The 26235-nt window shown below is 43.2% G+C and overlaps 11 protein-coding genes across 11 annotated transcripts; 7 read left to right on the top strand and 4 right to left on the bottom strand.

Annotated features, from left to right (window-relative positions):
* Positions 1 to 218: 218 nt before the first annotated feature.
* Positions 219 to 1474, top strand: SAMD00019534_026040 (hypothetical protein; the record flags this gene model as incomplete). Its single annotated transcript, XM_012901902.1, has 5 exons — positions 219 to 229; positions 392 to 462; positions 895 to 1063; positions 1198 to 1323; positions 1429 to 1474. Coding segments are annotated over 5 exons (423 nt in total), but the record flags the coding sequence as incomplete, so codon positions are not given.
* Positions 1475 to 3141: 1667 nt separating this feature from the next.
* SAMD00019534_026030 (hypothetical protein) lies at positions 3142 to 6395 on the top strand (the record flags this gene model as incomplete). The annotated part of the gene is made up of 3 exons (XM_012901901.1): positions 3142 to 4634; positions 4700 to 5491; positions 5678 to 6395. The coding sequence occupies 3 exons, from the start codon at positions 3142 to 3144 to the stop codon at positions 6393 to 6395; spliced, it is 3003 nt and encodes a 1000-aa protein (XP_012757355.1).
* Positions 6396 to 7491: 1096 nt separating this feature from the next.
* On the top strand, positions 7492 to 7920 carry SAMD00019534_026020 (hypothetical protein; the record flags this gene model as incomplete). Its single annotated transcript, XM_012901900.1, has 1 exon — positions 7492 to 7920. One exon carries the CDS (start codon positions 7492 to 7494, stop codon positions 7918 to 7920), a length of 429 nt encoding a protein of 142 aa, XP_012757354.1.
* A 167-nt stretch (positions 7921 to 8087) lies between these two features.
* On the bottom strand, positions 8088 to 8607 carry SAMD00019534_026010 (hypothetical protein; the record flags this gene model as incomplete). The annotated part of the gene is made up of 2 exons (XM_012901899.1): positions 8088 to 8332; positions 8424 to 8607. Coding segments are annotated over 2 exons (429 nt in total), but the record flags the coding sequence as incomplete, so codon positions are not given.
* A 164-nt stretch (positions 8608 to 8771) lies between these two features.
* On the bottom strand, positions 8772 to 13441 carry SAMD00019534_026000 (hypothetical protein; the record flags this gene model as incomplete). The annotated part of the gene is made up of 9 exons (XM_012901898.1): positions 8772 to 9460; positions 9528 to 10098; positions 10159 to 10319; positions 10387 to 10825; positions 10898 to 11040; positions 11119 to 11234; positions 11306 to 13069; positions 13132 to 13210; positions 13267 to 13441. The coding sequence occupies 9 exons, from the start codon at positions 13439 to 13441 to the stop codon at positions 8772 to 8774; spliced, it is 4137 nt and encodes a 1378-aa protein (XP_012757352.1).
* An 872-nt stretch (positions 13442 to 14313) lies between these two features.
* SAMD00019534_025990 (hypothetical protein) lies at positions 14314 to 16376 on the top strand (the record flags this gene model as incomplete). The annotated part of the gene is made up of 5 exons (XM_012901897.1): positions 14314 to 14489; positions 14566 to 15060; positions 15160 to 15545; positions 15639 to 16162; positions 16320 to 16376. The coding sequence occupies 5 exons, from the start codon at positions 14314 to 14316 to the stop codon at positions 16374 to 16376; spliced, it is 1638 nt and encodes a 545-aa protein (XP_012757351.1).
* A 2320-nt stretch (positions 16377 to 18696) lies between these two features.
* SAMD00019534_025980 (hypothetical protein) lies at positions 18697 to 19662 on the bottom strand (the record flags this gene model as incomplete). The annotated part of the gene is made up of 3 exons (XM_012901896.1): positions 18697 to 19222; positions 19298 to 19467; positions 19525 to 19662. Coding segments are annotated over 3 exons (834 nt in total), but the record flags the coding sequence as incomplete, so codon positions are not given.
* A 1107-nt stretch (positions 19663 to 20769) lies between these two features.
* On the top strand, positions 20770 to 21102 carry SAMD00019534_025970 (hypothetical protein; the record flags this gene model as incomplete). Its single annotated transcript, XM_012901895.1, has 1 exon — positions 20770 to 21102. The coding sequence occupies one exon, from the start codon at positions 20770 to 20772 to the stop codon at positions 21100 to 21102; it is 333 nt and encodes a 110-aa protein (XP_012757349.1).
* Positions 21103 to 21302: 200 nt separating this feature from the next.
* Positions 21303 to 21959, bottom strand: SAMD00019534_025960 (hypothetical protein; the record flags this gene model as incomplete). Its single annotated transcript, XM_012901894.1, has 1 exon — positions 21303 to 21959. A coding segment is annotated over one exon (657 nt), but the record flags the coding sequence as incomplete, so codon positions are not given.
* A 769-nt stretch (positions 21960 to 22728) lies between these two features.
* On the top strand, positions 22729 to 23121 carry SAMD00019534_025950 (hypothetical protein; the record flags this gene model as incomplete). Its single annotated transcript, XM_012901893.1, has 1 exon — positions 22729 to 23121. The coding sequence occupies one exon, from the start codon at positions 22729 to 22731 to the stop codon at positions 23119 to 23121; it is 393 nt and encodes a 130-aa protein (XP_012757347.1).
* Positions 23090 to 25775, top strand: SAMD00019534_025940 (hypothetical protein; the record flags this gene model as incomplete). Its single annotated transcript, XM_012901892.1, has 5 exons — positions 23090 to 23494; positions 23569 to 23833; positions 23900 to 24168; positions 24240 to 24507; positions 24577 to 25775. 5 exons carry the CDS (start codon positions 23090 to 23092, stop codon positions 25773 to 25775), a joined length of 2406 nt encoding a protein of 801 aa, XP_012757346.1.
* Between the last annotated feature and the right edge of the window lie 460 nt (positions 25776 to 26235).

Genomic DNA, 26235 nt, shown 5'->3' with positions numbered 1-26235 from the left:
TGGAAGTTCGAAAATAGATGTATATGTTTTTGGAATTTTTATTAATTTGAAATAAATAGTGTTTTTTTTTGTTGGTTTCAGAAGCGAGTGAGTGAATGTCTGTGCAGCCACACACCCAAGCACGACCTCCTAATGAAGGTGCAGCGCGCTAGCCTCCATTGCTATCACCATTCGTTTAACGGAACATTACGATACGAGATCACAAGAGACACTACACGATGCAAAAGTTGTATGTATCGTTGGATTGACATGATATGACGACAGGATAGGATGACAGACGACAGACGACAAAAGATAGACAGCGACAGGATACATCTCTGGACAAGCGAAAGGAAATGAAGGACATGTCAAGCTAATCCATGTATCTTTCACCAACATCAATCATACACAGCATTAAACAAGGAAGATTGGTCATCCTATTGAACGGAAAGTACGCTGGTCGCAAGGCTGTTGTCGTAAAGAATACCAATGATAAGAATCGCAAACTTCTCCACTCTATCCACTTTCCACTCTCTATCTCTTCACAGCGATGCGATAATCGATCGATCGATACAGGTTGGAATGAATGAATGAATGAATGAATGACGAATCAGAATGGATTGATTGAATAGACAGATACACTTTAGGCGAATGATCATACATACTTTAGCGATCAACACACACATCATCTATCATGTCTACTCTATCCCAATGACACTATGCATGAGTATGGATCACTCATACCGCTTGTATGAAAGATTATGACTCTATTGCATTTTGTCTCGTGTGTTCTTTATCTCATAAACAATGCGACATCATCATCACATCTTTCCACTCTCTTTCATTCGTCTTGTAATCACATTACGAACAACCCCATAAACAAAGACGACTTTTAAAAATGACTGCAATATCCACCCTTCGATGAGCCATCCAAGGAGCGCCCTTATGGTCACTGTCTGGTTGCCGGTATTGAGAAGTACCCACGCAGAGTCATCAGAAGAATGAACAGAAAGACCATCTTGAAGAGAATCTCGATCACCCCATTCGTCAAGGTCGTCAACTACAACCACATCATGCCAACCCGGTAAGTAATCAACAAGCAGGCATACATACAGCGTTACAAAAGCGATGCGATTTATACAGGACTTGCCTGTACATAGACTATCGATCAATCTTAGGACCATTGACAACTAATCGATCAATCAATATCAAATACAGTTACAACTTCGAGACCCGCGAGGAGAGCTCCTTCAACGGAATCAAGGAGGCCGTCACTGTTGAGTCCTCCAAGCCAGCCAAGCGTGTTTCCACCAAGCACGCCGTCAAGAAGATCTTCCAGGACAAGTATGTATTGTTGTGTTGTGATGGATGGCCTTGTGGCTAACTGAACATATTGAATGGTCACTAACCATCTATCTCACCTCACTCCAATCAATCAATCAATCATAGGTACAAGGCAGGAAAGTCCAAGTGGTTCTTCTCCAAGTTGAGATTCTAAGCTGCTTCCTTTAGATCATCCATAAATGTCTCTTCTCAAACATCATTCCTGCTGACTTTATAGGCAGGCTAGTCTACTTTCTTTAACTTTGATGGATGACATGCACGCGCGACATCGTTGTCGGCGCGACAGTTTAAGTTTATTGAATGTTATATACACAGGAGCAGCACTGGGGAGGATGATAGACGACCCTATGGCTTAGCATATGTAAGGCATGTGATCTTCATCCTCCACATCCATCCTGCGCAACTTCTTTGATATTGAGTTGACTTCACTTTTCATCGTCTCATTGTTACGCTTAAGTTCTATATTGCTATTGCTGCTGCCACCTGTTCTTTTCAGTTGTTGTGAAGAGGATGTAGTAGATGGTGTTGATGACGATGATGATGAAGTTGATACATTCAAATTGTGAAGGTGTTGACTTATATTACTATTACTATTATTACTATTACTATCACTCATTGATAGCTTATGTATTGGTACTACAACAGATGCAGTATTACTATTACTTCCATTGCTATTACTACTGCTTGGCTCTTGTAGACTTAATGATGTTATTTGTGATGATATTGTTACGTTCCTCTTGATGGCAATGTTCTGTATTGGTCTCTCAATGTGAAGACCCTGTATTCCCGCCACATGAAGCTCTTGTTCTCTTCTACATTGTGAACAATCAACATTATTTCTTGTTGTTGTTGATGTTGATGTAGTGGTCGCTGTTGTTATTGTTGTTATTGTTGCTTGAGGGAATAATACCTCAGGATGCTCTTCTTTCTTGATTATATTGTCCGAAGGGGCAGCGTTGCCATTCGCACTCTTGTTGTTATTGTTGTTGAGAGTATGTAACTTTAAGTTATTTAGGTCAAGATGACTGTGAAGTTGACAATATTGATCCATATAAATCTATGATAAAGTGTAGAGACAGAGAGAGAAACAGAGATATTTGAGTTTATTTGAAATGAAGTCATGGATGGGGTTGAGTGAAGTTGACATTCTTCGTGTTCACACTACATCCAATTTCCTACTACTCTTTTTGTTGAAAGATAAACAGGGAATAGTAATGTTAGAATGTTTAAAGATAATGGATGGTTGATAGTTAGTATGTTGTTAGTCCAATTGATCAATCCAACTGTTTGTCGATTGGTCGTAGGCAGGATCAATTGCATGAAAGATACTTGTTGGACTCGGACATTACATTAATTTGTAGTTTGGCAGCAAGTACATGTAGAGCATCATCTTCACCAAGAGGTGCATGCATTACACATATTATTTGTTGTTGTTATAACTATCTTGACACAACAATGTGTCGCAAAGTATACTTTCCATTTCGGGATATGATTACATTGCCTCAATTTAAGGTAAAGCCCAATGGAATGAGTTGTGTTGAAAGATGATGATTGAAAGTTACATTATATAGATAATATCTAGAAGGAAACATGTTTGAAAGTATACATTTAGTATTCCACAACCATCTGTTGTGCAAGCTAATCTTTAAACATGTGAGCGATATGCACAATAGATGGATAAGTCTGTCAGACCTCCCTCCAAGACTCACAAATGATGACGACGACGATGAAGTTAGTTGCGATTGGTATCGTCTGCCTCATGCTGGTATCAAGACATCAATGAAGGGAGCAGTTTTGTACAAATGCCAATTGGGCATTATGCTAAGGTACAACGCTACGCACATGTTCATTCAGGCGTTTGACAGCATTGCCCACAACTACCCGATGGACTTCAATCTGTTGCTCCAAGCCGCCACATATAACAACGATACAGTGTTCAACTATCTATTGGACGAGAGCAGTAGCATGATGCTGGACATGAAGACCCTGCCAACTGTCATCTTCAAGCATGGCAACTTGGACATTCTCAAACGATACCTCGCAGGCGTAGCCTACCGCCCATTCCCAATGTCGGCGATTTATATGCTCTGTCGTGTCGTAATCATCAAAGGTATAATGATCATAATATCTCTCAGTCTTTGGCATGTGGTCCAGGATGTACTGCACACTATCCATCATGTTGCATTTGATAGAGTGTGTGAGCGCCCTCTGCCACACGGTAGGCAAGTAGAACAGGCAGTTGAACTCCTCATGCAACATATTGAGCATGCTCACACTGACGCCACGTCTCCTGAACTTATTTGTATTGGCGCCAGTGGGCAACGCATCGTGGTCTATCGCGATGTGTTGGAGCAGCAGGCGGACGAACTGCACGTTGCCAGTGTCGACAGCCACAGGCCGGTGGATACCGGTATCCACAAAGAGAGTGCACCACTTCTGGCAAAGTGTGTTCGACGATGTGCCAAACATGGCAACGTGGCCATCTTCCAATTGTTGAGCCAGACCGTGGTCGGTTCAAACTACCTTAGAGATCATGACATTGTCGACAACATTCGGCTGGCGCTGGAGCATGGACGCCAATCATTCATCAATCAACTGGTCCAACATCACATGGACAACGGCACAATCACATCAGCATCCGAGGACATGATCAAGCAATGTTACCTCGACCAGGTGGCTGGGGGAGTGTTTATCGTCAGGCCCCATGGGGCCATACTCAACGATGACTATATGGGCATGGAGTCACTAATGGCGAACGATGCTACTGAAGTGCACTTGCTCGAGAAGATGTGTCAACGTATGTCAGAGCCGATGGCACGACTGATTGCAAGTGCCCGCGCACAAACACTTAGATTCAGCGAAGATTCATTGTTCAACTTGGTACGTGCTGTGGGCAAGCCAGGCAGCAACATCACTGCCGACATCGTCTGCCAGTTCATCGTCAACCACAACGAACAGCTCCTATCATCCCTATCATATTATCGCGTCGATATTATGCGATATGCAGCGGTCTTCTCGGCGCAGCTGTTGACTCTACTTCACACAGGTCCAAGCCCTCAGTACAATTGCCTCGATGTGGCACTGGGCGCAGGATGTCGCGAGACAATCGAGTATCTGTTCCAACATCTCGACGAGGAGGAACTTGGTAGAAACTCAGCCTCAACTGACTTTACTGATGAGCCCAACTCATATCAGTTGGTGACCATCCAATCAATCATCGAGGAGGCATATGTGCAAGGAACACATCGAATCATCAAGTTATGTCAGGAGCAGACCAAGTTGTACACACCATTTGATCATAGTATTCCAAAGTAAGTCAATCGCTCAATCAAACGATCACTTATTCATCCACTCACTCAATCACCAACTCAATCAGACCTGTTGACACTGATATCAAGATGAGTGATCCTCAATTGGAGTCAGCGATTCATTCAGTGTTTGGTAACAGGAAGCTTATTGCGATTATCATGGGACACATTACCAATGTTCATAGGTCACTGGGGGCCAATGTGATCAAAGGTTCACAGCTACTTGACAGACATTGCTTGTTTCAATACATCAATTATGGTGCAGCGGAATGGTTTCTCAAGTACTACAAAACAACAACATTCTCAAGTAATCTCCATATCAATTTTTCATTGTTAGAGAGTGCCTTGTCCAAGGCTAACGTAACGGCCACCTACGCACTGCTGCGCAACCCAATCATGTCACTCATGTGCGACAAAACCCCATCACTCTACTTCATCTACAAGGTATCAGCATGTACAGAGTACAACTGGCGGTGGGCTGTGGAGCTATACACGCTCATCACCTGTCGCAAGGTCTGCCCCCAGTTGGACAAGGACATCTTGTTACATGTCCACAACCCATTGTTCATTCAGTTTATTATGAAGCTGAACTGGACCCTCAAGCCATTGGCCAACAATCCCAACAACATTGCAAGAATCAATCAGATTTGGCTTTCAGAGCCTTACGCTGTCGATATGCTCGTTGTTCTGGATGAGCATTCATTGATCAGCCATGACTTGGAGATTCAACTGCTCATTGCGGCAATCGAGCTGAACATCACACTGGTCGTCAAATACTTTGTGGAGGACAAGTCCAAGGTGCAGTTGATCAAGGAGCAGGCAATGGACAAGGCACAGACAATTATTGATACATGTTGCACGTATGGACAAAGGGAGTTCCTTGAGCTCATACTTCCACTGATCCCAGCAACGACCAAAATACACTTCACCCGGTGCTTTCAACTGGCAATGAAACATGGACACCTTGAGTTGACCGAGCGACTATACTCACTCCACATATCATCTACAAACAAAGATCATCACTATAATCCATTGTTATATCTCAGCCAGGCATTGGAAATTGGACGCATGGACATAGTTGACTTCATATTCAATCACATGGATACTGACCCAAAGTACTTGGCGACCAATCATCAAATTACAATTGATATCCAAGCAATTCACCAGAGCATCTTGTCGGTGGAGTTGCTCGAGAGGCTGATTGCTCACCCCAAGATCAACTGGAACTTCTCTAGTTTGATGGGAGTGGCCATCAAGTCACGTAACAAGGCAGTCATTGAATGGTTGGAGCAGCACATTGACACCAATCACACCAACCACCTAAAGGCTCGTCTCAAAGCATGCGAAGTAGGTGACCTGGACATGTTGAGGAAGTTCATGTCCAATCAATCAAAGATGTACACCAAGACCAAGCTCGGCTATAATGAGCTGTGCTCGTTGATTAAACGGGTTGGCATACCTGACAGCACGGTGACCGAGGAAACAATCATTGAGTTCGCCAACAAGGAGGCCAGGACCAAGTCGCTCTCCAAAATGCTCGCATTGTTGAATAGTGAAGACATTCACTCGTTCGCACACTTTAAATTGGCGATCAAACATCTCTACAAGCATGTCGTCAGCGACCTAGATTGTGCGACTAGTGAAATGCGCGTCCACCACATTGCACCCATGATTGAGTCATCTTACAAACGTGGAGATCTTGATGTAATATCTCGTCCCACTGGTATTGTCCATCTTGAAGAGAAACAAGTTCATTGGTTGTGATCCCTTCAGTTTGAATATCTCTTGCAGCCATCAACCCATTGATTTTGGCATATCTCTTTGACAAAGGATACATCAGTGTGGATGACGACAAGTCTGCAGAGTTGGTGGACTTGGCATGCCGATGGCAGACTGGACATTGTCCGCCTTGTACATGATCGATGCATTACACCTGCACAACTACAAAGACATCTTCCAACAATGCAAAGTGTCTACGGCGCAGCCAATTCAAACCAACACCAAGTGATTAGGTACCTGTTCGAGGGTGACCTGCCGATGGAAGTGCACTACCGCCATTCCAACGAGCCAATGTCAAGAGTTTGAATATGGTTACAGTTCTCAAGACCATCAGGTATTACGCCTGCAACCACACAGTCAACCTCAAGATTGTGGATATGTGTGATAGGCTACTACTACGGTAAACCACCGGCGAGCATTCTCAACAACAACAACAAACTAGATCTAAGAGGTATGAGCGCGAGGTTAGTCAACCAGACTCACCAGTGTCTGCTCATACGAACTCACATAAAACAATGAGGATCAACTGATCGATCATATCCAACTACTTCTAAACCTTTCCTGTCATGACATCACTCATATGAGTTATTGTTATAAATTGGAGTATACCAATAAACATTCGTTGATTGATTTAATGAATGACCAGATTCTAGTTGATGAGGCACTGTTGTGTTGTGGGGGAGTGATTGATCAAACCTGGACTGGGCTGAGCCCACAACCACAAATTGTTTGGTGGTGTTGTACTGTGGATGTGAGGGTTAGTTGGTGATCATTATTGAGCTATGAGTAACATGACCCTTTATTCATTCAAACATTGAATCATAGAGATATATAACAATACTCTCATCTCTCCCTCTTTCTCTTTATCTCAAAACAAACATTGTTTCTTTTTTGAGATTCCATCAATCCAGCCACCATCATAATAACAACCAGAAAGCATTGGAAGTCAAAGTCAAGGACATCAAAGGTCCGACTCAATCAATCAATCAATCAATCAATCAATCAATCAATCTATCAATCTACCGAATACTGGACAGCACAACAAACAAGTTCAACTCAACGATCAATCAATTGAGGAAAGATGCAACGATCACAGACTAGTCTGGGAATGATCCAGAAGAAGGAGGCAACGATGGAGTTGATAAAGAATGATATGAAGATAACGATAGATAGGTTGAATAGTGGAGTCAATGATCCTGATGTGTCACTCGATCGCCTGTTGCTATGTGGCGATGCAATACGACAGACACAGGAGAACTTTGACTCCATGTCACATCTGTTGAAGCAGCCACAGTTCAAGTTCAACTCACAGGCGCCTCTGCCCACCGAGCCCAAACTGACTCAACTAAAGAAAGTGCTGAACCAAAAGGTGGAGAAGGCCACCATATACTCCACTGCCATCTACATGTATCTGCTCAAGTGCAAAGACGAGCGAGAGATTGATCAGATCTTCACCATCATCGCAGAGTTCTATTCCAAGTTGTCTCAAGCCTGTGCGTCCTTCTCATGAGCGAACGATTGGACCAGTCATACATAATAGGCGATCCATCAATCATCTTTTAAATATAGTCTAGCTTACGCGTTGAATTATACGCGAACGAATGTATATATACATCAACATCCTACTCCCATGTCAATCATTTTATAGGATTAGGATTGGTGCTGCTACAGATGTCAAGACTGTTGTTGGCCAATAACAACATTAATAACACTGGTCGATGCAGCTCGCTTGAACATGTTGGGAGGTGGAGGAAGAGGTGGTGGTGCAGTCTGTCTACTACAACTGTTGCTGTTGCTGTTGGTGTTGTGGCATCTGTTTGTTACGCTGTTGCCATTGATGTTGCTGTTGTTGATGTGGCAACCATTGTAGTAGTCAACAATGTCGTCTGACAACGTGGGCACCTGAGGAGGTGAAGGGACATCTGTAGGGATGTCACGTGTCAGGCAGGTTACTCAGGCAACCAACCAACTGCCAATACAATGGTATTAGCTTGGTATTAGATTAGACATTACAATTGGGAGTATCGATGTTGTTGTCTCCAGCAGGTGTATGAACAATATATTCCTGTAGTTGATGATCGAGTCTATTCCTCTTCGTTATTATATATTGTAGTTGTTGTTGTTGTTGATCGTTATCTGACTCAAAGCTATCGTTCTCTTGCTGACAATGCAGTCTCTTTAGTCCTGTCATATACATGCATCTACTCCTTCATGGAATATATATATATATATCTATAACAATGAGTGAGTTTAAATGAGAATGAATGAACAGAATGAGTGAGCAATAGCACGAACTTGAAAGTTCGCGCGCCAACTACCACGTGGCGACACAACCAGGATTATATGGAAAATAATAATAGTTTAATTGTCGCTGTCCATGTCTTCGCTCTCGCTCTGACTCTCGCTGCTTTCACTGTCCATATCTTCGTCGCTCTCCTCACTCTCCTCGCTTTCGCTTTCCACCGGTTTCTTTCTTCTGGCGGCGGGCTTCTTCCTGGTGGCTGGCGCAGGCGCAGCGGGTTTCTTCTTTGGCGCAGCAGCCGGCTTCTTTCTGGATGCTGGAGGTGGTTTGGCCTTTGTCACAGCTGGTGTTGGCTTTGATGGAGCCACTGCTTCGTCGTCGTCATCCTCTTCATCATCGGCCATCGATTGGTCGCTGCTCTCTTCCTCATCCTCATCGTCATCGTCGTCGTCATCGTCCTTCTTTGACTTTGCCTTTGCCTTTGTCTTTGCCTTTGTCACCGCTCTCTTTGGTCGTGATGCCTGTGTGCCTGTGCTGGGAGCTGCCACAGATGGTGATTGGTCATCCTCATTCTCTGTGTGAATGGTAAGCTTTCTCTCCAGCTCATCAATGAGCTGCTTCCATTCCGCCGGCTTGGCTCCAACACCCTTCTTTGCTTTTGTAATGATCGCACTCATCAGTTGAGACACCTCTTCATCTACCAGCTTGTCCTGATAGACCTTGTACGAGTCCAATAGCTTGCGCAAAGACTTCTCGCTGTAGCTAAGCAGTTGTAGACAGAATGCAATGTTCCTGGATTCGGCAATATCTAGGGAAGATCGAGGTGGATTAGAGGCTGACCAGATTGATTGAGTTGGCGAAGCATGGATACATACCTTTGGCAATCTTGAAACGATGGCACATCTTCTCGACCAGGTTCTCATTGAGCTTCTCCTTCTGGATGAAGGAGAAGAGGTATTTGAGTATGTCTCTGATTGATTCGTTGGTGACGTTGACGCCACTGTCGATCGCAAGCCTACTGATGACCTCTGGTAGGATGTTGTATAGTGTGTTGCCCTTTGAGCTGAGACTGTTAAAGAACAGACGGGCGTTGTAGACGATGCGTTGGTCCGTGTCGACGAGACAGAGCGCCAGCTCACTGATCGATACCTTCACCTTGACCATGTCGTTCAAGATCAAATGTGTAAGAACCATCAGCGTTGTGTTCCTGGTCGAAACATCTTTGTCTCGCAGTCTTGCGTACAGTTTGAGCGTCCATGGCTCAATCACGTTGGGGAACCGCACCGCAAGGTCGCCCAGACAAATGACAATGTTTGAGCGAATGGTCTCAGATTGTGATGAGGCCAACAGTGTGAATATAATCTGAAGGTTGTTGTCACAGAACTCACTGTTGACACACATCAGCTTGCAAAGAGTGAGCACAGCAGTCGTCTGCAATGTTTGGTCCTGTTGATGCGGGTGTTTGTCAGTCAATGCGTGTCATCATCCAGTGTAGATGATACATACATTGAAGTTGTTGCCTTGATTGATGCATATGGCTTGGATCAAAGGTACGTATCGTCCAATCAGATTGTTCTCCATGATGATATCACGCTCGGCCTTCTCCTGTAACTTGTCCTCCTCATTCTCTGCCTCAGCCTGCTCTGAGCCCAACTCCTTCTCAATGTCTAAGTGTGTCGCCAGCCTTGTCAGTCCATGCAATCAATCAATCAACTACCTCACGCCATGACTTACTCTCTTGTTGTGACTTCTTTGAACTCTTGGCCTGATTGTTGTTCTTCTCTATTCGTTGCTTTCTCAACTCACCACGAATCTCCTCGATGTGAACTAGTTGTTTCAGGGCGATGTGACCGAGGATGAAGATGAACCTGCTCAGCAGTTGGCTGTCCACCGTCTCCAGCGTCTGTTGATTGATCTGAGCGATCAACTTCTTGAGTATCTTGGCCGACAAGGCCTCGGGCTGCTCACTGAGCGTGTATATCGTGTTGATGGCCTGCTCGGCAAACATCAACCATCGCGACTGTGACGTTGGTTGCTGAAGCATATGATCGATCAACTTCTCAAAGATGACCTGGTCATTCTTGATCCTTGGCATCTTGGACGATGTGACGCCCTCTTCCGATCGCAGCTTCTGTAGTGTGATGCATGTGTACCTTGGTACGTATTCATCGTCCTGGAGTAGTATGAGGAGGGAGATTGATTAGTCGACATGGGCCACAACCTTGTTTGTCTGCCATCCACATACATTCTTGTTTGATTCCAGTCCATTGGTGACCAATAGGTTGACTCGTTCAGCCACGATGTTGTGATCGACATTGGCCGCCATCGATAGAACAATCAATGCTCCACGTATATCCTCACTGCTGTTGTATTGTTGTACCTTTCCAGCTGGATGAATGACAAAGGGGAGCGAGTCAGTGGGCTTGCATCGCATCGCCAATCAATGGATCAATCAATCAAACTTACAAAAGATATCCCAAAGTGCATGTATAACGCTTGGCTTCAAGAACTGCTTCTTCATCATCTCTTTGACCAACTCTTCCAACGATGTCATTTCTCCCAAGGTCATTCCAAAGGTCAGGCTAAGGTGAGATTGGAGGTATCTGTTAGACATCGAGACGACATTATAATCACACAACTACAGTACACTTACTCAATCAATCGCTTGGCAATAAGGTAGGGCTCTTTGGGAGAGTGATCAGAGTCATTGGGCACAATGATCTTGTTGAAGGCATCGATTGTAGCCTCTTTGATTGGCTGCTCTTTGCTCCAGATCAGTACGAGCATCTTGGACAAAGCCTGCTTGGAGTTGGAGATGCCCAGCTTGTAAGCTTTCAGTATGACTTTGATGGCTTCCAGCACGTCACTGTTGTTGACGCTGCCCAGAAGCATGCAAATGGTGTCCATTGGCTGCTCGATCAACTTGATGAATTTGGTCGTCTCCACAATCCACGACTTCATCTTGGGGAACACTGTGGAGATCCATTTGCTTGGCGGGAAGTCGACCGTGCTCACATATGGCGTGTTCTCGACCAGGTCCTGCAGCTGCGCCTTGTCAATCTTGAGCGATTGAATGTTGGCAAACATTGGCTTCTTCTTGCCCTCCTCGTCGTCACCCTGGTCGTCCTGCTCGAGCGCCTCATCGTCATTGTCATCGACCATCTGTGATCCCTGGTCCTGCTCCAGCAGGTCGTTCTCCAGCCTGTGGAACTTCTCGTTGAGCTGCTCAAAGAAGTCTGACCTGAGCACGGCCGAGTAGTATTGATGCTTGAGCGTGGCCTTGAACAGCTGCATCGCGTACTTCCTCGTCCACGACACCTTGTCCGATATCCTGCCAATGGCAATCTCCACCACGTGTCGGTAGTGGCGTGGCGGCACCAAGTGTTTGGGCAACAGACTAAGTAGAGTCTGCAGTACCTTGTTCCTCGAGTATGGATTCACGTCGCGGTACCTGTCAAACAGTGTCTGGAAGAGGCTGTCCAGCGTGGTCTTCCTGTTGGGAGCCTCCTTATTCTTGTGCACGTGCTCAATGAGGTGGCCCACCGAGTCGATCACACCGTTCCTGACGGCGTAGTTCTCATTGTCCAGCTGGAGGAGCAGTGATGGCAGCAATGGCTGCATGAGGCCCGGTACGTTGCTGGCGAGCAATCCAATGAACTCTGACATGTGACGCACGCCGGCATTGTCGTGGAGGTCGCGCGATGTGATCTTGCCAATCTCGCGAACGGCATCGGCCACGAGATGGGTGTGCTTGTCGCCCTCGCTTACCGATGTGATGGCGCCGTAGAGCTCGGCCATGTGCTGCGGCAGGTGCTCGTGGGCATTGAGCAGACGGACCACATTGTCTGTGATCATCTGTGCATGATTGTAGCGCTGTACCAGTATGATGATGATCGCAAACAGTGTCTGTTTGATTGGCTTGCTTCTGATGTTGGCTTGGTTCTCAATCATTGCGTAGACCATCCTGGTGATCATCTGTACGAATGCCTCCTCGGGACAGTCGAGCTTCCAGAGCTGTGCCAAATTGAGCTCGAGCAGACTGTGTAGGAGCGTGAGTGTGCGCTCCTTGCTGCCCTCTTGCTCCCAATGTATCTCCTCGACGCCTGTCTGCTTGGATGTCTTTCGCTTCTTGGAGTTGGCGGTGGTGGCGCCCGATGAGCCAGACGCGCCAGCGCCTGACGACGCAGACACCGACTTGTCATTGGTCGAAAAGTGATTGAACCATTGAATGAAGAATACGTATATCTTTAGTGAGTTCCTGACCTGTTGCAGATGCACTGTATAATCGTCTGAGCCATGATTCATTGAAGAGGACTTTGAAATCAAGTCCTGTATAACAGGATGTATCTTTGTCAGGCCTGTCTGTAATATTGACAACACCTGGTTCTTTACATCATTTGGTAACGATGGTATCTTGCTGTATGTTTGTTGTTGTGTTAGCCTTCGCGTATACTGATATTCAAGTCTAAATAGACATACCCAATAAAGTAGAACAATGGATCAAAGTTGTTGTGATTGAGTATATCCAATGTATCCCTTGTAAGCCTTGAATGTATATCTATGTTGAATGAATGTTAGTATCAATCAATCAATGAATGAATGACGATAACATACCATCTAATGTCTTTAACTTTGTATTGTCTGACAACTCTAATACATTGATTTGTTTACGTATTGTGTATTTGTCGGTGGTTGTGTCGCCAGAGTCATCATCATCATCATTGACATTGTGTGAGGCAGACTCCAAGTCCTCATAATGTATAGGTATCAAGAACTCAACAGATGTCATCTATCTAGTACTAGTATTTATATATATATATATATATATATCATGTATAATGAAGGGTGAGGAATAAACGTGTTGTCTTTATTTATTATTACTATATTAGAAGAAAAAAGGCGCCTTTTTGCAAACTGTTTCAAGGCTTCATTCGTCCTTGAAATGTATCAATGTTATCCTTTTGAATTCAGGACATCAATTAAAAAGTCATCTGCATTTTGATTTAGTTGATCTGAACTTTCCCCTACAACATAATCACCCTGGTAAGATAATAAAGTTCTTCTAGTATTCAAATAGAGAATGGCAGGAGAATTGTCACTACCATTCGAGATTGCGATTAACCCTTAAGGTGTAGTTGGGGTGTTGGTGTACCCCATAGGTAATAAGTACCCCTAATTTCCTTTTTTATCAATTAAATTTAATTTAACWACATTAACAATCCCATGCTCTTTGTCTTTGTTCAATTTCATTGTCAACACGCCATGTCTTCTACAACAAACACAGATAGAGATACAGAGCATGCAACATCATCCAATAGTAGGAAGAAACAATATACAAACAGATACAGTATGTTGGGAGTTGAATAATTGATTGATATACACACTCAAGACTTTATTCTCATACTGTACACCTAAACAGACTTTGTTCGAGGGGATATATATACACTAAAACCCAATGAACAATGGCATCAAAACGCAGAGCATCCATCAATGGATGCAGATGTAGCMGAAGAGGATGAGGATGTGTACCCAGTGATCACTCGCTCAAGATCCAAGAAGACAAAGCAAGCATTGAAAAAGAACAAACAAACAACAACAACAACAACAACAACAACAAATGCAACAAAGAAGAAGAGTCCTACAGCGAAGGAGAGGGGAGAGATGAACCTCGATGAGCGAATGAAGACACAACCATTCGACACATCATATGTACAGAGCGATCATCTTACTAAAGAGATGGCTGATAAGCTGAGCAAGGCTCGTCAGGGAGGTGCGCCATATCTATTCAAACTTTACTTCAAGACTGTTCTTGGTGCTCTCCATCGGGCAACCAATGAGTAAGTGATGGCACCAGTGGCACAACAATAGTATTGGTACGGATCAGATGGTCTAACGTAGATAACTACATCACAGGTACCGTGCTGTTGGTCGGAAGAAATATGAAGAGAGACTGAATCCAGTTTCAAGAACTCATTCAGACTTGGTGGCGGCTAACTCTGGCCAATTGTTTGATTTGGACAAGGAGGATGATGAAGATGAAGATGCCAAAGACGATGAGACTGAGTCCAATGACAAGGACGAGGACGAGGACGAGGACATGGATGATGGCGACAGTGATGATGAATTTGACCTTGATGATATGATCACTGATGACGACGACGACGATGATGATGATAGCAACGAGGAAGATGAAGCTCCAAGATCCATGCCATGGTATCTAAGGGGCTCAGATATCTCAGAGACAGAGCTCAAGGCCTACTTTGCCATCTTCTTTCATTTGGGATTGGACAGAGTGAACAGTATCAAAGAATGCTGGAATCACCAACAAAAGGCTAGTCTCAGACTGAGTCTCTACAAACCAGAGTACCAATCACTGATGTCTTGGTACAGATTCAAGCAGATCCATCGGTAAGTGTCAGTCTATTCAATCACATTCAATCGATCAATCAATTATCTCTCAATTACTTATCACTCAATCAATCATTCATATACATTCCAATATGATAGATGTCTTCACATGCCTGGCTTTGCCAATCGAGAGTCCAACCAACAGACAAGCTACGAATGGCTACGGACAGACCTCAACTTGATCATCAAGAACTTCTATAGGAAGTCACCCTTCCTCTCTTTGGACGATGATCTCTACAAGTGGATGGGATTTGGAGGAGGAAAGAAGATGATCACTGGGAAGGCTGACCGATGCGGCGTAACATGGAAGCTAGTGGATGAGAATAAGTACATCTACCATTTCTCCCAGGAGTATGTCATCAAGGCCAATGGCACGGAAGGAGTGCCAGTCAACAAACTGATCATGGACGATATGATGCGCCACGCAGTCCAACTGCCTGGAGAGTCCACACCCACGGAGAGCAGATGCTTCGCCATTGACGCAGGTAAGTTCAACATTTTTAGCACGATCATGATGGATCACCTTGGATCACATTATCATTGACACCATCCTTGCACACACACGTCAACTTCAATAGGAGTTCTTGGTACCTATGAGAACGTTCAGGAACTATCCAAGAGGAACCAGTACTTCATTGTTTCTCTATCGAGGTCAAACTCTTTTGATGTATTCACTCCTCTATTTATCAATGATCAGTACTTGGAGAGGAGTTACAACGAGATGATAAAGAAACAGATGGAAAGAAAGAATAGGAGGGCGAAGCATGCCAAGCAAACCATGGAGCATTGGTTGGACAACGACAGTGAGGATGACGACTATGATTTTGATGAAGATGAAGATGAGGATGACGATGAAGATGAAGAGGATGACAACAACAACAACAACAACAATACCCGAGGTAGCAGCAGCAGCAGCAGCAGCAAGAGAAGCAATCAAGTCAACTACTGGCTGAGGTTGAGCACTGAGGAGCAGGAGAACTATCGACAGCAGTGCATCGTCCTCAGAAGGAAGGCAAGCAGCGACAAGGAATTTGTGGACACCGTTGTATACGGCGCCAACTCATTCAGCACGGCGATAGCCTGGAGAGCAAGGGATAAGAAGGTTTGCTACTTCCTAACCAACATCCCAAATCCCTTGCGCATGTACGACARAGTTGGCCACGAGAAGAGGTGCGTTTGGATCATGAATGAAGGAGATCGATGGTGTAACAACGTACAATAACAATGTACTAACACTCTTATCAACACCAACAACATAGATCCTCACGTCATATGACCGTTACCCGCAAGGCACCAAGGGTTGTCTTCTGTTATAATGTTAGTCATAACTATGTGGACAGCACCAAGATGGTCATCAATCCCAACAGGAATGTTCATCGAGCTCGTACCTTCTGGAGGGTACTTCTTCATGACGCCCTTTATATATTGGCCTGGAATTCAATGGTACTGTTCAACATGATTTGCCAACCAGACAAGCCCATTTGTTTCAGAGACCACCTGCTGGGGGCGATCAACGGATATCTTCTCCCACCACTGCCACGCTGCACGCTGCCCCAGGGCAGAGATGTCAACACCACAAACGTCTTCTACATGCCTCGCCATCAAARTTTCCATCATTTCTCCCAAGAGCAAAGGATCAAGATTGCCAAGAACAACCTCATGTTTACCTCTGGCACCAATGTTGACAAGCCAACCATTTCCAAACATGCTATGGATGTGGCCACAGACTTTAAACAAAATCGGAGACTTCTCAAGTGCGTACACTGTGTTGACAAGGGAGAGACGAATAGAGACAATCGAGGAGATWCCACCAACGTCTGCCTGTGTTGCCATATAGTGTTGCATCAAGAGTGTTCAAWCATCTACCACAACAAGCACTTGAAGATACACCAACTTGATCCACTTCCAAGTGAGACATCCATTGCGCCGCCTCAGAACCTCGCTGCTCGGAGCAGTTTTCCGCCTGCTCCTTTTTTTTTATCAGGTTATCAGGTATATAGACCTTATCAYGCAAGCTGCTGGATCATTGACATCCACACAGTCGGATCAGTATCCAGATGTGGTCCTGACCAAACTTCCAGAATTTAAGAAGCGCAWGAGATACATTCCACCATCGTTGTCCCAAACATCGCCATCATTGGTGGAGCAACAACAAGCATCGTTGCCAGCTGTGCCGCACCAACCCCAACACCMCCAACATTCATACATTTGGAAGGAGTCAACATCTCCACAATCATCACAATCATCACAATCATCACAATCATCATCGTCCACCTCAACAAAAGATCGTCGACAAGCGGATCAACAACAACCCAGACGATGATGGATAGGACAACAATATTTGTCACTGACCCATGCCACTGCAGACAGCGGACACCTTCCAGTCCATTGACCAACTCTTAGAACACCACCAAAGGTATCTCGCTCTTCAAGAGACGGATCCAGGTCCTCATCAAGGTCCGGTCTGCACTGATGTTACTCACTGACCACATTTACTAATGTTGTTGATGCACTCAATTGATCAATCAAACACCTGGTTCATCCCATCATTAATCCATCAATCAGATTAGTTGCCATAGTCCATCACACTTGTTGTCCATCACTAGGGATCATGTCATTACTTATTGGCAACCGACGCTGGGCTCGATCACCTTCTCCGTCTAGTCATCTGTGGCTCTTTCTTGTTATCCTTACCCTACAATAAACAGGTCAATACCAATTGACTTGTAACTTTCCAAAACTGTGCACAATTAATTCCAAATAAAGTAAGGGGGTGCACCAACACCCCGCTTACACTTAGTGCGCAGCCTATCTCTGTCTTTAGGGGTTAATCCTATAAAAATAATTAATAATATCTTAAATATCATAGTTTTTTTATATTTCAATAAATTAATTGAATGACAACATTCCTTCCTTCGAAGTCACATATATATTCCAATTCAAATCATCTGATCAAGATATTATTATTGATCATTTACAACACTCGTGGTTGTTGTAAATGACCCAGATAAATAATACACCCACCTCACAAACACATATCTTTGTGAAGTAAATTGTCTATTATCAGAGAGAGTTAATATTATTTATTTATAATAATAACCTTCACAGATGGCAATACAGTTGAGAGCTAGGTCAAAACAGTTGCAATAGCTTCTGCGGTTCAAATCGCAGCTGTAGAGACAATTCTGCTCATTTAAATAACAGTTGTATTCACACTCGTGGTATGTAGACTCTCCATTACTCTTGGATACCAGTAATACCAACATCACTACCAGCCATATTGAGATATTGATTATGTTGAATGTCCTCATCTTGTTATAAAATTAAATAAATAAATAATAAATATAAATAATTAATAAATATAAATAATTAATAAATTATTTTGAAGTGGATTTGAGTAACTGTAATTTGGTTGTATTTGAATAAATAAATTATTAATATGGAATTGAATAAAGGTCTTGATAAATATTGTAAACTGCGTCAGATCTGAATCAAACTCACAGGAACGACCGGTCGTCTACCCCACCCACCCGAGACTACACCAACCCACACAAAGACCCTATTGCATGTATGACGTACACACTTGATACCTAATAGAGAGAATTGCAAGTATCTAGATTTCTTTAAGACTTAAGTCATTATAGTCCAATCCATTCCATTTGAGAGATTCAATAACATCGATGTCTTGGTGTAGGAGAGTGTGAATAAATCCACCATGTAGAGGTAGGACTTGGTGTTGTCTGGATAAACGACTGCGTACAACGAGATGCGTCCATGTTCAAGATCGATAGAATCCGGTCGCCATCCTACAAGATCGTTGTTGCCAACAATCATACTCTGTTCTAGGAATATTGTAGACATCTCCATAGAATCCAAGTCGATCGCACCCATCCATAAAGGGAAACCAGGTGACATTGAACCAACTATTACAAACAACTTTGAACGGTAGATGTATATACTCTGGTATCCATAGTATTTGTCCAATAATATAAAGTCCAATGTGAGATTGAATGGTCTCAACTTCTCTTGGCCTCTCGTGTCATATGGTGCCACATTCATAGAAGCATTAATATCAATGTATGAGCTGTAGAATACATGACTATCCTGGTCATAGAAACAATTGGTCAATATAACAGATGAATTCTGTAATGTAACAAAGGTACTATATACGTATTCATTCATTAATTAATGTTAGTAAACTGGACACCATGGTGAACAACTCATTCACTCTACATACTTGAGATGGTTATCAAAGTCAATAGACATGATACCTAATCCATTGGTCCACATTGGATTCATCTGGAAGTGTACAGTATTCCTCTCAAAGTCATATGATACTGGTGAGTAAACATTATAAGTTGGGGACTTCAATGCTGATGTTTGTTGTTTAAGTTGTACACTGTTCATCTAGGTATGTTTGAGTTAGTAATGTGAGTCAATGAGTGATATAGGGAAATAGATTACCTTGACATCATATGTAAATAATTGATAACCATGTGGATTCTGACCAAATAATAAGAAATCATTGTTGTTAGAAGAGACACTGAGTACTGCCAGGAGATCCAGGTCTTGAAATTGATCAATTGTTTGATTGATTATCATATCACCTGTAAATAGATTGAATCGACTATATTGGAAGTAGTTATTCCTTTGACATGAGAATCCATTTAGAATTGGATCTTTATCCTTTATATAATATTAATAAAATGAATCTAAATACTAATATCTATCTTAACCTACTTTAAGTTGTGAACATGATATAAATTGTACGAACAAAAATAACAATAATGTATAAATATCAAGTTGTTTGGAAATCATTGTATATATTATATGATTGATTGATTTATAGAGTAACTGTCTTGGTGAGTGAGTGAACTAGCAAACATGATGATGTACATCTACTTCATTCACTAACCCCCGATTCACACACCATTTCACTCATGATCAAGACCACACTGGACACACTCTTCCCTCACAACCCAGACAAGTTTTATCACTTTGCTAGAGAAACTTCAAACTACTTTTTGAAAATTACCTAAAAAGGTTAAGTTATTTTTTTGGTAATTCTTGTTCGATTAATCAATCAAATAAACCATAATACTAATAATATTATAAATATAATATCAGTGATATTTGGTAGAAGGTATGTAGTCAGAAATAGTGACCTTGTTTGGTAGGTCATTTCTGAGCTGTGCCCCAAAGGTAATGGTCTTTGAAATCAAATGCAAATGGTCAGACCAATGAGAGTAGGACCAACTCATTCTTGATTGGTTGAGTGTGGGGTGAGTTGAGGAATAATTATTGGGTTGACTTGAAACCTGAAGATTAGAACCTGATCAGATATGAATATAAGGTGGGTGATCTTTACAGACTTGACCTTGAATCCAAAGTCCCAATTCTGATTGGGCCGACAAAGATGTCCCTCGAATAACTTCCAAAATATCCATAGTTATAAATAAACTGGATTTTATTATTACTTGATATCAAACTCAAACAAATAATAATAATAATCCTTCTTAAATATAATCAATCTATTAATTAATTAATTAATTATTTCCAAACATGATAATAACAACCAAAGTGATCAAACTAATATTAGTTATTGTCCTATTCTGTCAAGTATCATTGGGACAAGAAATCAAAGGCTGGAGGGACTTGTCTGAAGATGACGCCAACAATCTTGCCTATGAATACATTAATCAACAAGAAATGGTCACTGGACAGGGCTGGGGTTCCTGCGCCTTCAAGTGTTTCGGTGCCGTCGTGACTATTGTCGGCTGTGGATACTGTGCCTGGACTGGAACATGTGTTGCCACGCCACCCATTGGAGCATCCTGCATCGCTGCCAGCTACACCATGTACAACAACTGTGTGGACGCCTGTAACAATGACTTTGGCGATCTCAGCAAGATGTCTGCACCAAACTACCTCTGTTCCTCGGCTGAGGTTGCCCTTCGCATTGGCAGTGAGATGGATGGAGGCATGTGGAACTGGTCCAACGAGGCCAATGACTTTATCAATCAGAACTGCATTGAACAGTAGTAATTACCTTGATCGGTCGCTATTGTTGTCCACAATAAACTATCTATCAATGACCATTGTCATTGATCACCTTGAATATGCTAATACCTTGATTGATTGATTGATTGATTGGGTATATGCCAAAGCTATGTATTGGCAGTTAATACATTTATTTTTTGATTGAGTGCACTAATCTAATCGCTATCACTCTCGCTTTCGCTGCTTGATGATGATGAGGAGGAGGATGATGAAGATGAAGATGAGGATGAGGACGATGATGAGCTATCACTCTTCTCACTCTCACTCTCGCTCTCACTTTCACTACTGCTGCTGCTGCTAGCCTTCTTGTCATCCTCACTCTCGCTCTCACTTTCACTACTGCTGCTGCTGCTGACCTTCTTGTCATCCTCGCTATCACTCTCACTGTTGCTGCTGCTACTGCTGACCTTCTTGTCATCCTCACTCTCACTACTGCTGCTGCTGCTACTTGAAGACTCATTATCACTGTCATCCTTCTTGACGACAATCTTCTTCTTCTCCTCCTCAACCTTAACTTTGTTATCAGACTTGACATCGTTGTCAGTCTTCAACTTCTTTACTCCATTATCTTTAACTTCCTCTTCTTTCTCTTCTTCTTTAACTCTCTTGTTGTTATTGTTTATATTATTATTATTGTTGTTGTTGTTATTATTCTTATTATTGTTGTTATTGTTGTTGGCACCATTTGGTTTGTTGTTGTTTCCATTCTGTTGTTGTTGTGGTTGCTTTTGATTTGGATTGTACTTTGGACCCTTGTATAGCCTGCCTTGTACCTTCTCCTCCTCACTCATACAGACGGTATGAGTGGCAAAGTTATCAATACCGAATCTAGCACTGCATTGTACACATGAGAATGATGGATATCTACATCTTCTCGCATGACCAGACATCTGATTCTTCTTTAATACATCTCCACAGTTATCACAAGAGAATTGAGGCATTATTGTATATTCTTTACTTGTTTGTTTGAAATAGTTGGTTGGTTGAATGAATGAAGATAATGAATCATTGATTTAACCATATCTTTTCGTTCGTGTATCATATGATATCGATAACTTTCGTTCGTTTTTTCAAATCGATCGATGGGCAATCATCATTTTTGATTTACTTAAATATTTATAGGTTGCATCCATGGTATTATTTATTTGAATTGACGATGAGAATAGGTGTTAATTAATTAATTAATTAACCATTGACATCATCAAAATACTTATAATAAGATTGATCATCTTTGTATATCTCCCCAACAACTATACCTATTTGAGTAAATCTTGTTGTAAAGTCCATCATCATTTTCATACAAAAGTTCAAATTCTTTGATTCCATTCATTATCATAACCCGACTCTTCAAAACACCCTCTGTTGTAATGTGTGATCAAAAGGTGTTGTTGATGTATGTGGCCAGGTACTATTGTGAGGGAGGGTACTAACCCATGGATGTGATGATGGGTTGGCCTCTGGTGACGTGCCAACAACAATACCTCATCAATCACTACTTACTTACTTATTTGCATCACCTCCATCCAACAACATTAATCAAACAATCAATCAATCATATAAATAATAATAATAATGGAAGAAGATATAAATAATAATAATAACTCAACGATGACTACACCTCAGGTGTCAAGTCCAATTCATACTTCAACATCATCATCATCATCGTCAACAACATCATCAAATGTACCATCATCTCCAAGAGGTCCACCGCCACCAAATGTTACCAACTCACCACTGATCAGTAGTGGTGGCGCATCATCAGCCAGGAAACAGATGGAGTATAAAAAGTCAATGGACGAACAGTTGCGTGAAGTGGAGGTGCGCGAGGCCAGGCTGAGAGAGGAGCGCGAGACACTTCAGCGCGAGAGGGACAGATTCGAGGAGGAGCGCAAGATCATCTTTGACTCGCTGGCCAAGTGCGTGCGCAGCACCGGATCGTCCAACATCAACAAGAATGTGGCCAAGGCAAATGAAAAAGGCAGAGAAGATACAGAAGGATAAGATGCGCGAACGCAAGGCATCCAATGCCGCGCCCTTGCCCGCGCCCTCATCATCAGGTGCCGGCGCCACACCAGACATTGACGTGGGCTCGCCATTCAACGTCAAGCACAAGGTGCATGTGGACTTTGACTACAAATGGTCTGGCGAGGAGAATATGGACCAAGTGTTCCTGTTCCAGGAGTTGCTTGGCACTGGCTCATTCGGCACAGTTCACCGGGCCCTCCACCGGGACAACAACTTTGAGTTGGCCGTCAAAGTCATCCCGCTCAAAGATTCAGAGTCCATCGAGAAAGAGATCACCATCCTCAAGAAGTGCAAGAACAACAACATCGTCAGCTACTTTGGATGTTGTAACTCTGGTGACAAACTATGGGTATGTTTGGGTCCTGGAATGATCCCAGCCCCTTCACCATCACTAACACACTCACACTCAAACACAATGATTAGATCTTGATGGACTATTGTAGTATGGGATCAATTAGAGATATGATTGAGTTGACTGAGAAGACATTGACAGAGAAACAGATATCGGCCATTGTAAGCCAGGCTCTCAAGGGTCTGACTTACCTCCATGCCAATCAGATCATACATAGAGATATCAAGGCTGCCAACATCCTACTCAACGAGGACAGTATAGTCAAGCTGGCAGACTTTGGAGTGAGTGCACAACTCGAAGACGAATTGTCCAAGTCCACAGAGTTCATTGGAACACGTATGTCCTTGACCATATCATGATTTATTGATTGATCACTGACACCATCACATGCCTACCTTCCAGCCTTGTGGATGCCGCCCGAGATCATCCAGAAGAAGCCATATGATAATAGATGCGATATATGGAGTTTGGGAATATCGATCATTGAGATGGCTGAGGGCTTCCCTCCATATTACCAGATGGCCCCAACACGTGCCATGCTGATGATCCCCAACAAGAACCCACCAACACTCACCAAGCCACATCACTTTAGCAAGGAGCTCAACGACCTGATAGCATGCTGTTGTCAAAAGGACCCTGCCAAACGACCATCTGCAATGGAACTACTCTCGGTAACTACCCTCCATCACTCACTCAATCAATCAATCATTCACTAACATTCCATCGACCTTCCCACCACCAGCACCCATTCATTGTCCAACATTCTACCTCGGGATCAATAGAGTCGTTGAGACCATTGATTGAGGAGTGTAATAAGAAGCGCGCTGCTTTGATGAAAAAGAAGAAGAGTATCACTGTTGTTGGATCGGCTGCTGCCGCCACACGAGCTGACGCCACATCAGCCTTAAAGGACGACCACGACAACTCAACATTCATCGTCCACGACGACGACAGTCTTCTCTCAGACAACGATGAAGACTACAGCGGTACAATGGTTGTCAACGACGACGGTATGTCTCTTATTGGAACTATCCCTCACTCTTTCAATCACTCACTCAATCACCCAATTACTACTTTAGTGGACATGATCAGTGACAATATACCAGAGTTCATTGCGGCACTCAAGAGGACACTGAGTCAACCGAACATTGGAGATATGATGAACAACAACTTGGTGACAAGGGAGTCGAATAACTCACAGTCAATCAAGGAGCTGGAACAAACTGTTGCCAACCTAAAGAGTGAACTCACAGAGTTGCAGACCAACATCAAACAGCATGTAACAAGTGAGATAGCATCATTGAAGAGTGAGCTACTGTCAATGATTGGCAACATCATCACGGAGAATACCATCAATGATCTGCCTAGCCCGCCTAGTACCCAGCCACATCAAAGTGGCAACAAGTCACCCTCACACATGTTTGGACTGGGCGTCGGCAGGAAGCCATCGATATCTGGAGCATCTCCAAAGAATGGATCACCAACACCTTTGACTGGCAACAGCATGCTCAAACCACCCGCTGGTGGAATGCAGAGAAAGACAAGTTCACCACTACCAATGACATCCAGTCTTTCAGGTGATGCTCAGCCACTTGCTGGCAACACCAAGAGGAGGAGCATGTCCAGGCCCGCGACCCCAGTCTCATCCAACAGGCCACCCACTCCATCATCCTCCAATCGTCCACCCACTCCAACTTCAACTCCAAAGACAGTATCGTTGGACAAGGATGGCAAAGACCCCATACCAACTTCCACCAACACAGGCACAGGCACAGAGACATCGACCAGCACTCCAACGACAACGACGTCAACAACAAGCAATACGGCCACATCATGGAAATCATCGAATAGACCAACACCTCCAGCACCCAAGTTTGTCTCACCTAAACGTGCCCCGACACCTCCGGTACGAAGACAGCTTCCACCACACAGACCACCTCCACTGCCACCATCAAGAAAGCTACCAGCTACACCAGGCAACGCGAACAATGAGTCTCCAAGCACAACTACAACTCCATCATCGTCACAGCTTCCATCGACCACTCGACAGACACCAGTCAAGCGAAGATCAATTATCTCACAGGCTCCCGTGGCTTCTTCTTCCTCGTCCTCATCCTCATCATCGACCACAGGAGTTAGCAGTGGCAGTGGCGGTAACAACACCACTGAGACACCAGCAGCAACCAAAGAGAAGTCAACATCATCAAGCAGTCTGCGCATGAAGACCAAACAGATCAAGGCCACAGCTCTCTCAATATTCTCACACAACAAGAAGTAGTTGGAATAAATTATTTTGTACAGATACATTGATTGATGATTGATTGATGGATGTTCGCCAATCAAAGCTTCCACACATTGATTGGATTCAAAAAGGAGTAGGATGGACAGGTCTCTTTGGTCGACCAAATGTCTCTCTTTGGCCGATCAAGGGTTTCTTCCAACGTTTTTTGTTGCTGTGATGAGACCTTGTTTGAACAATCAATCATAGACATATATAAAGAGTAAATAACGATTGTCAATAATTTGTTATGGTTAAACAATCTAATTGATTTCCAATTATTTGTATGATCATTACACGTTCAATCATTCGTTCAATCAAGAATACGACCATCCCGACAAATCAAGATTCAAGTCAAACGAAAGTCAATAATAAAAACCCGGGCAGATATTTTGAGGCACTTCTTGCTTCATTTTTTCATAAGTGATTGCTTCAATCACTAATACCAAAAGACGACCCA

The sequence above is a fragment of the Acytostelium subglobosum genome (assembly GCF_000787575.1).
Source record: "Acytostelium subglobosum LB1 DNA, scaffold: scaffold4, whole genome shotgun sequence".
Lineage (NCBI taxonomy): Eukaryota > Evosea > Eumycetozoa > Acytosteliales > Acytosteliaceae > Acytostelium > Acytostelium subglobosum.
This window is presented reverse-complemented; position numbering and strand designations above follow the sequence as displayed.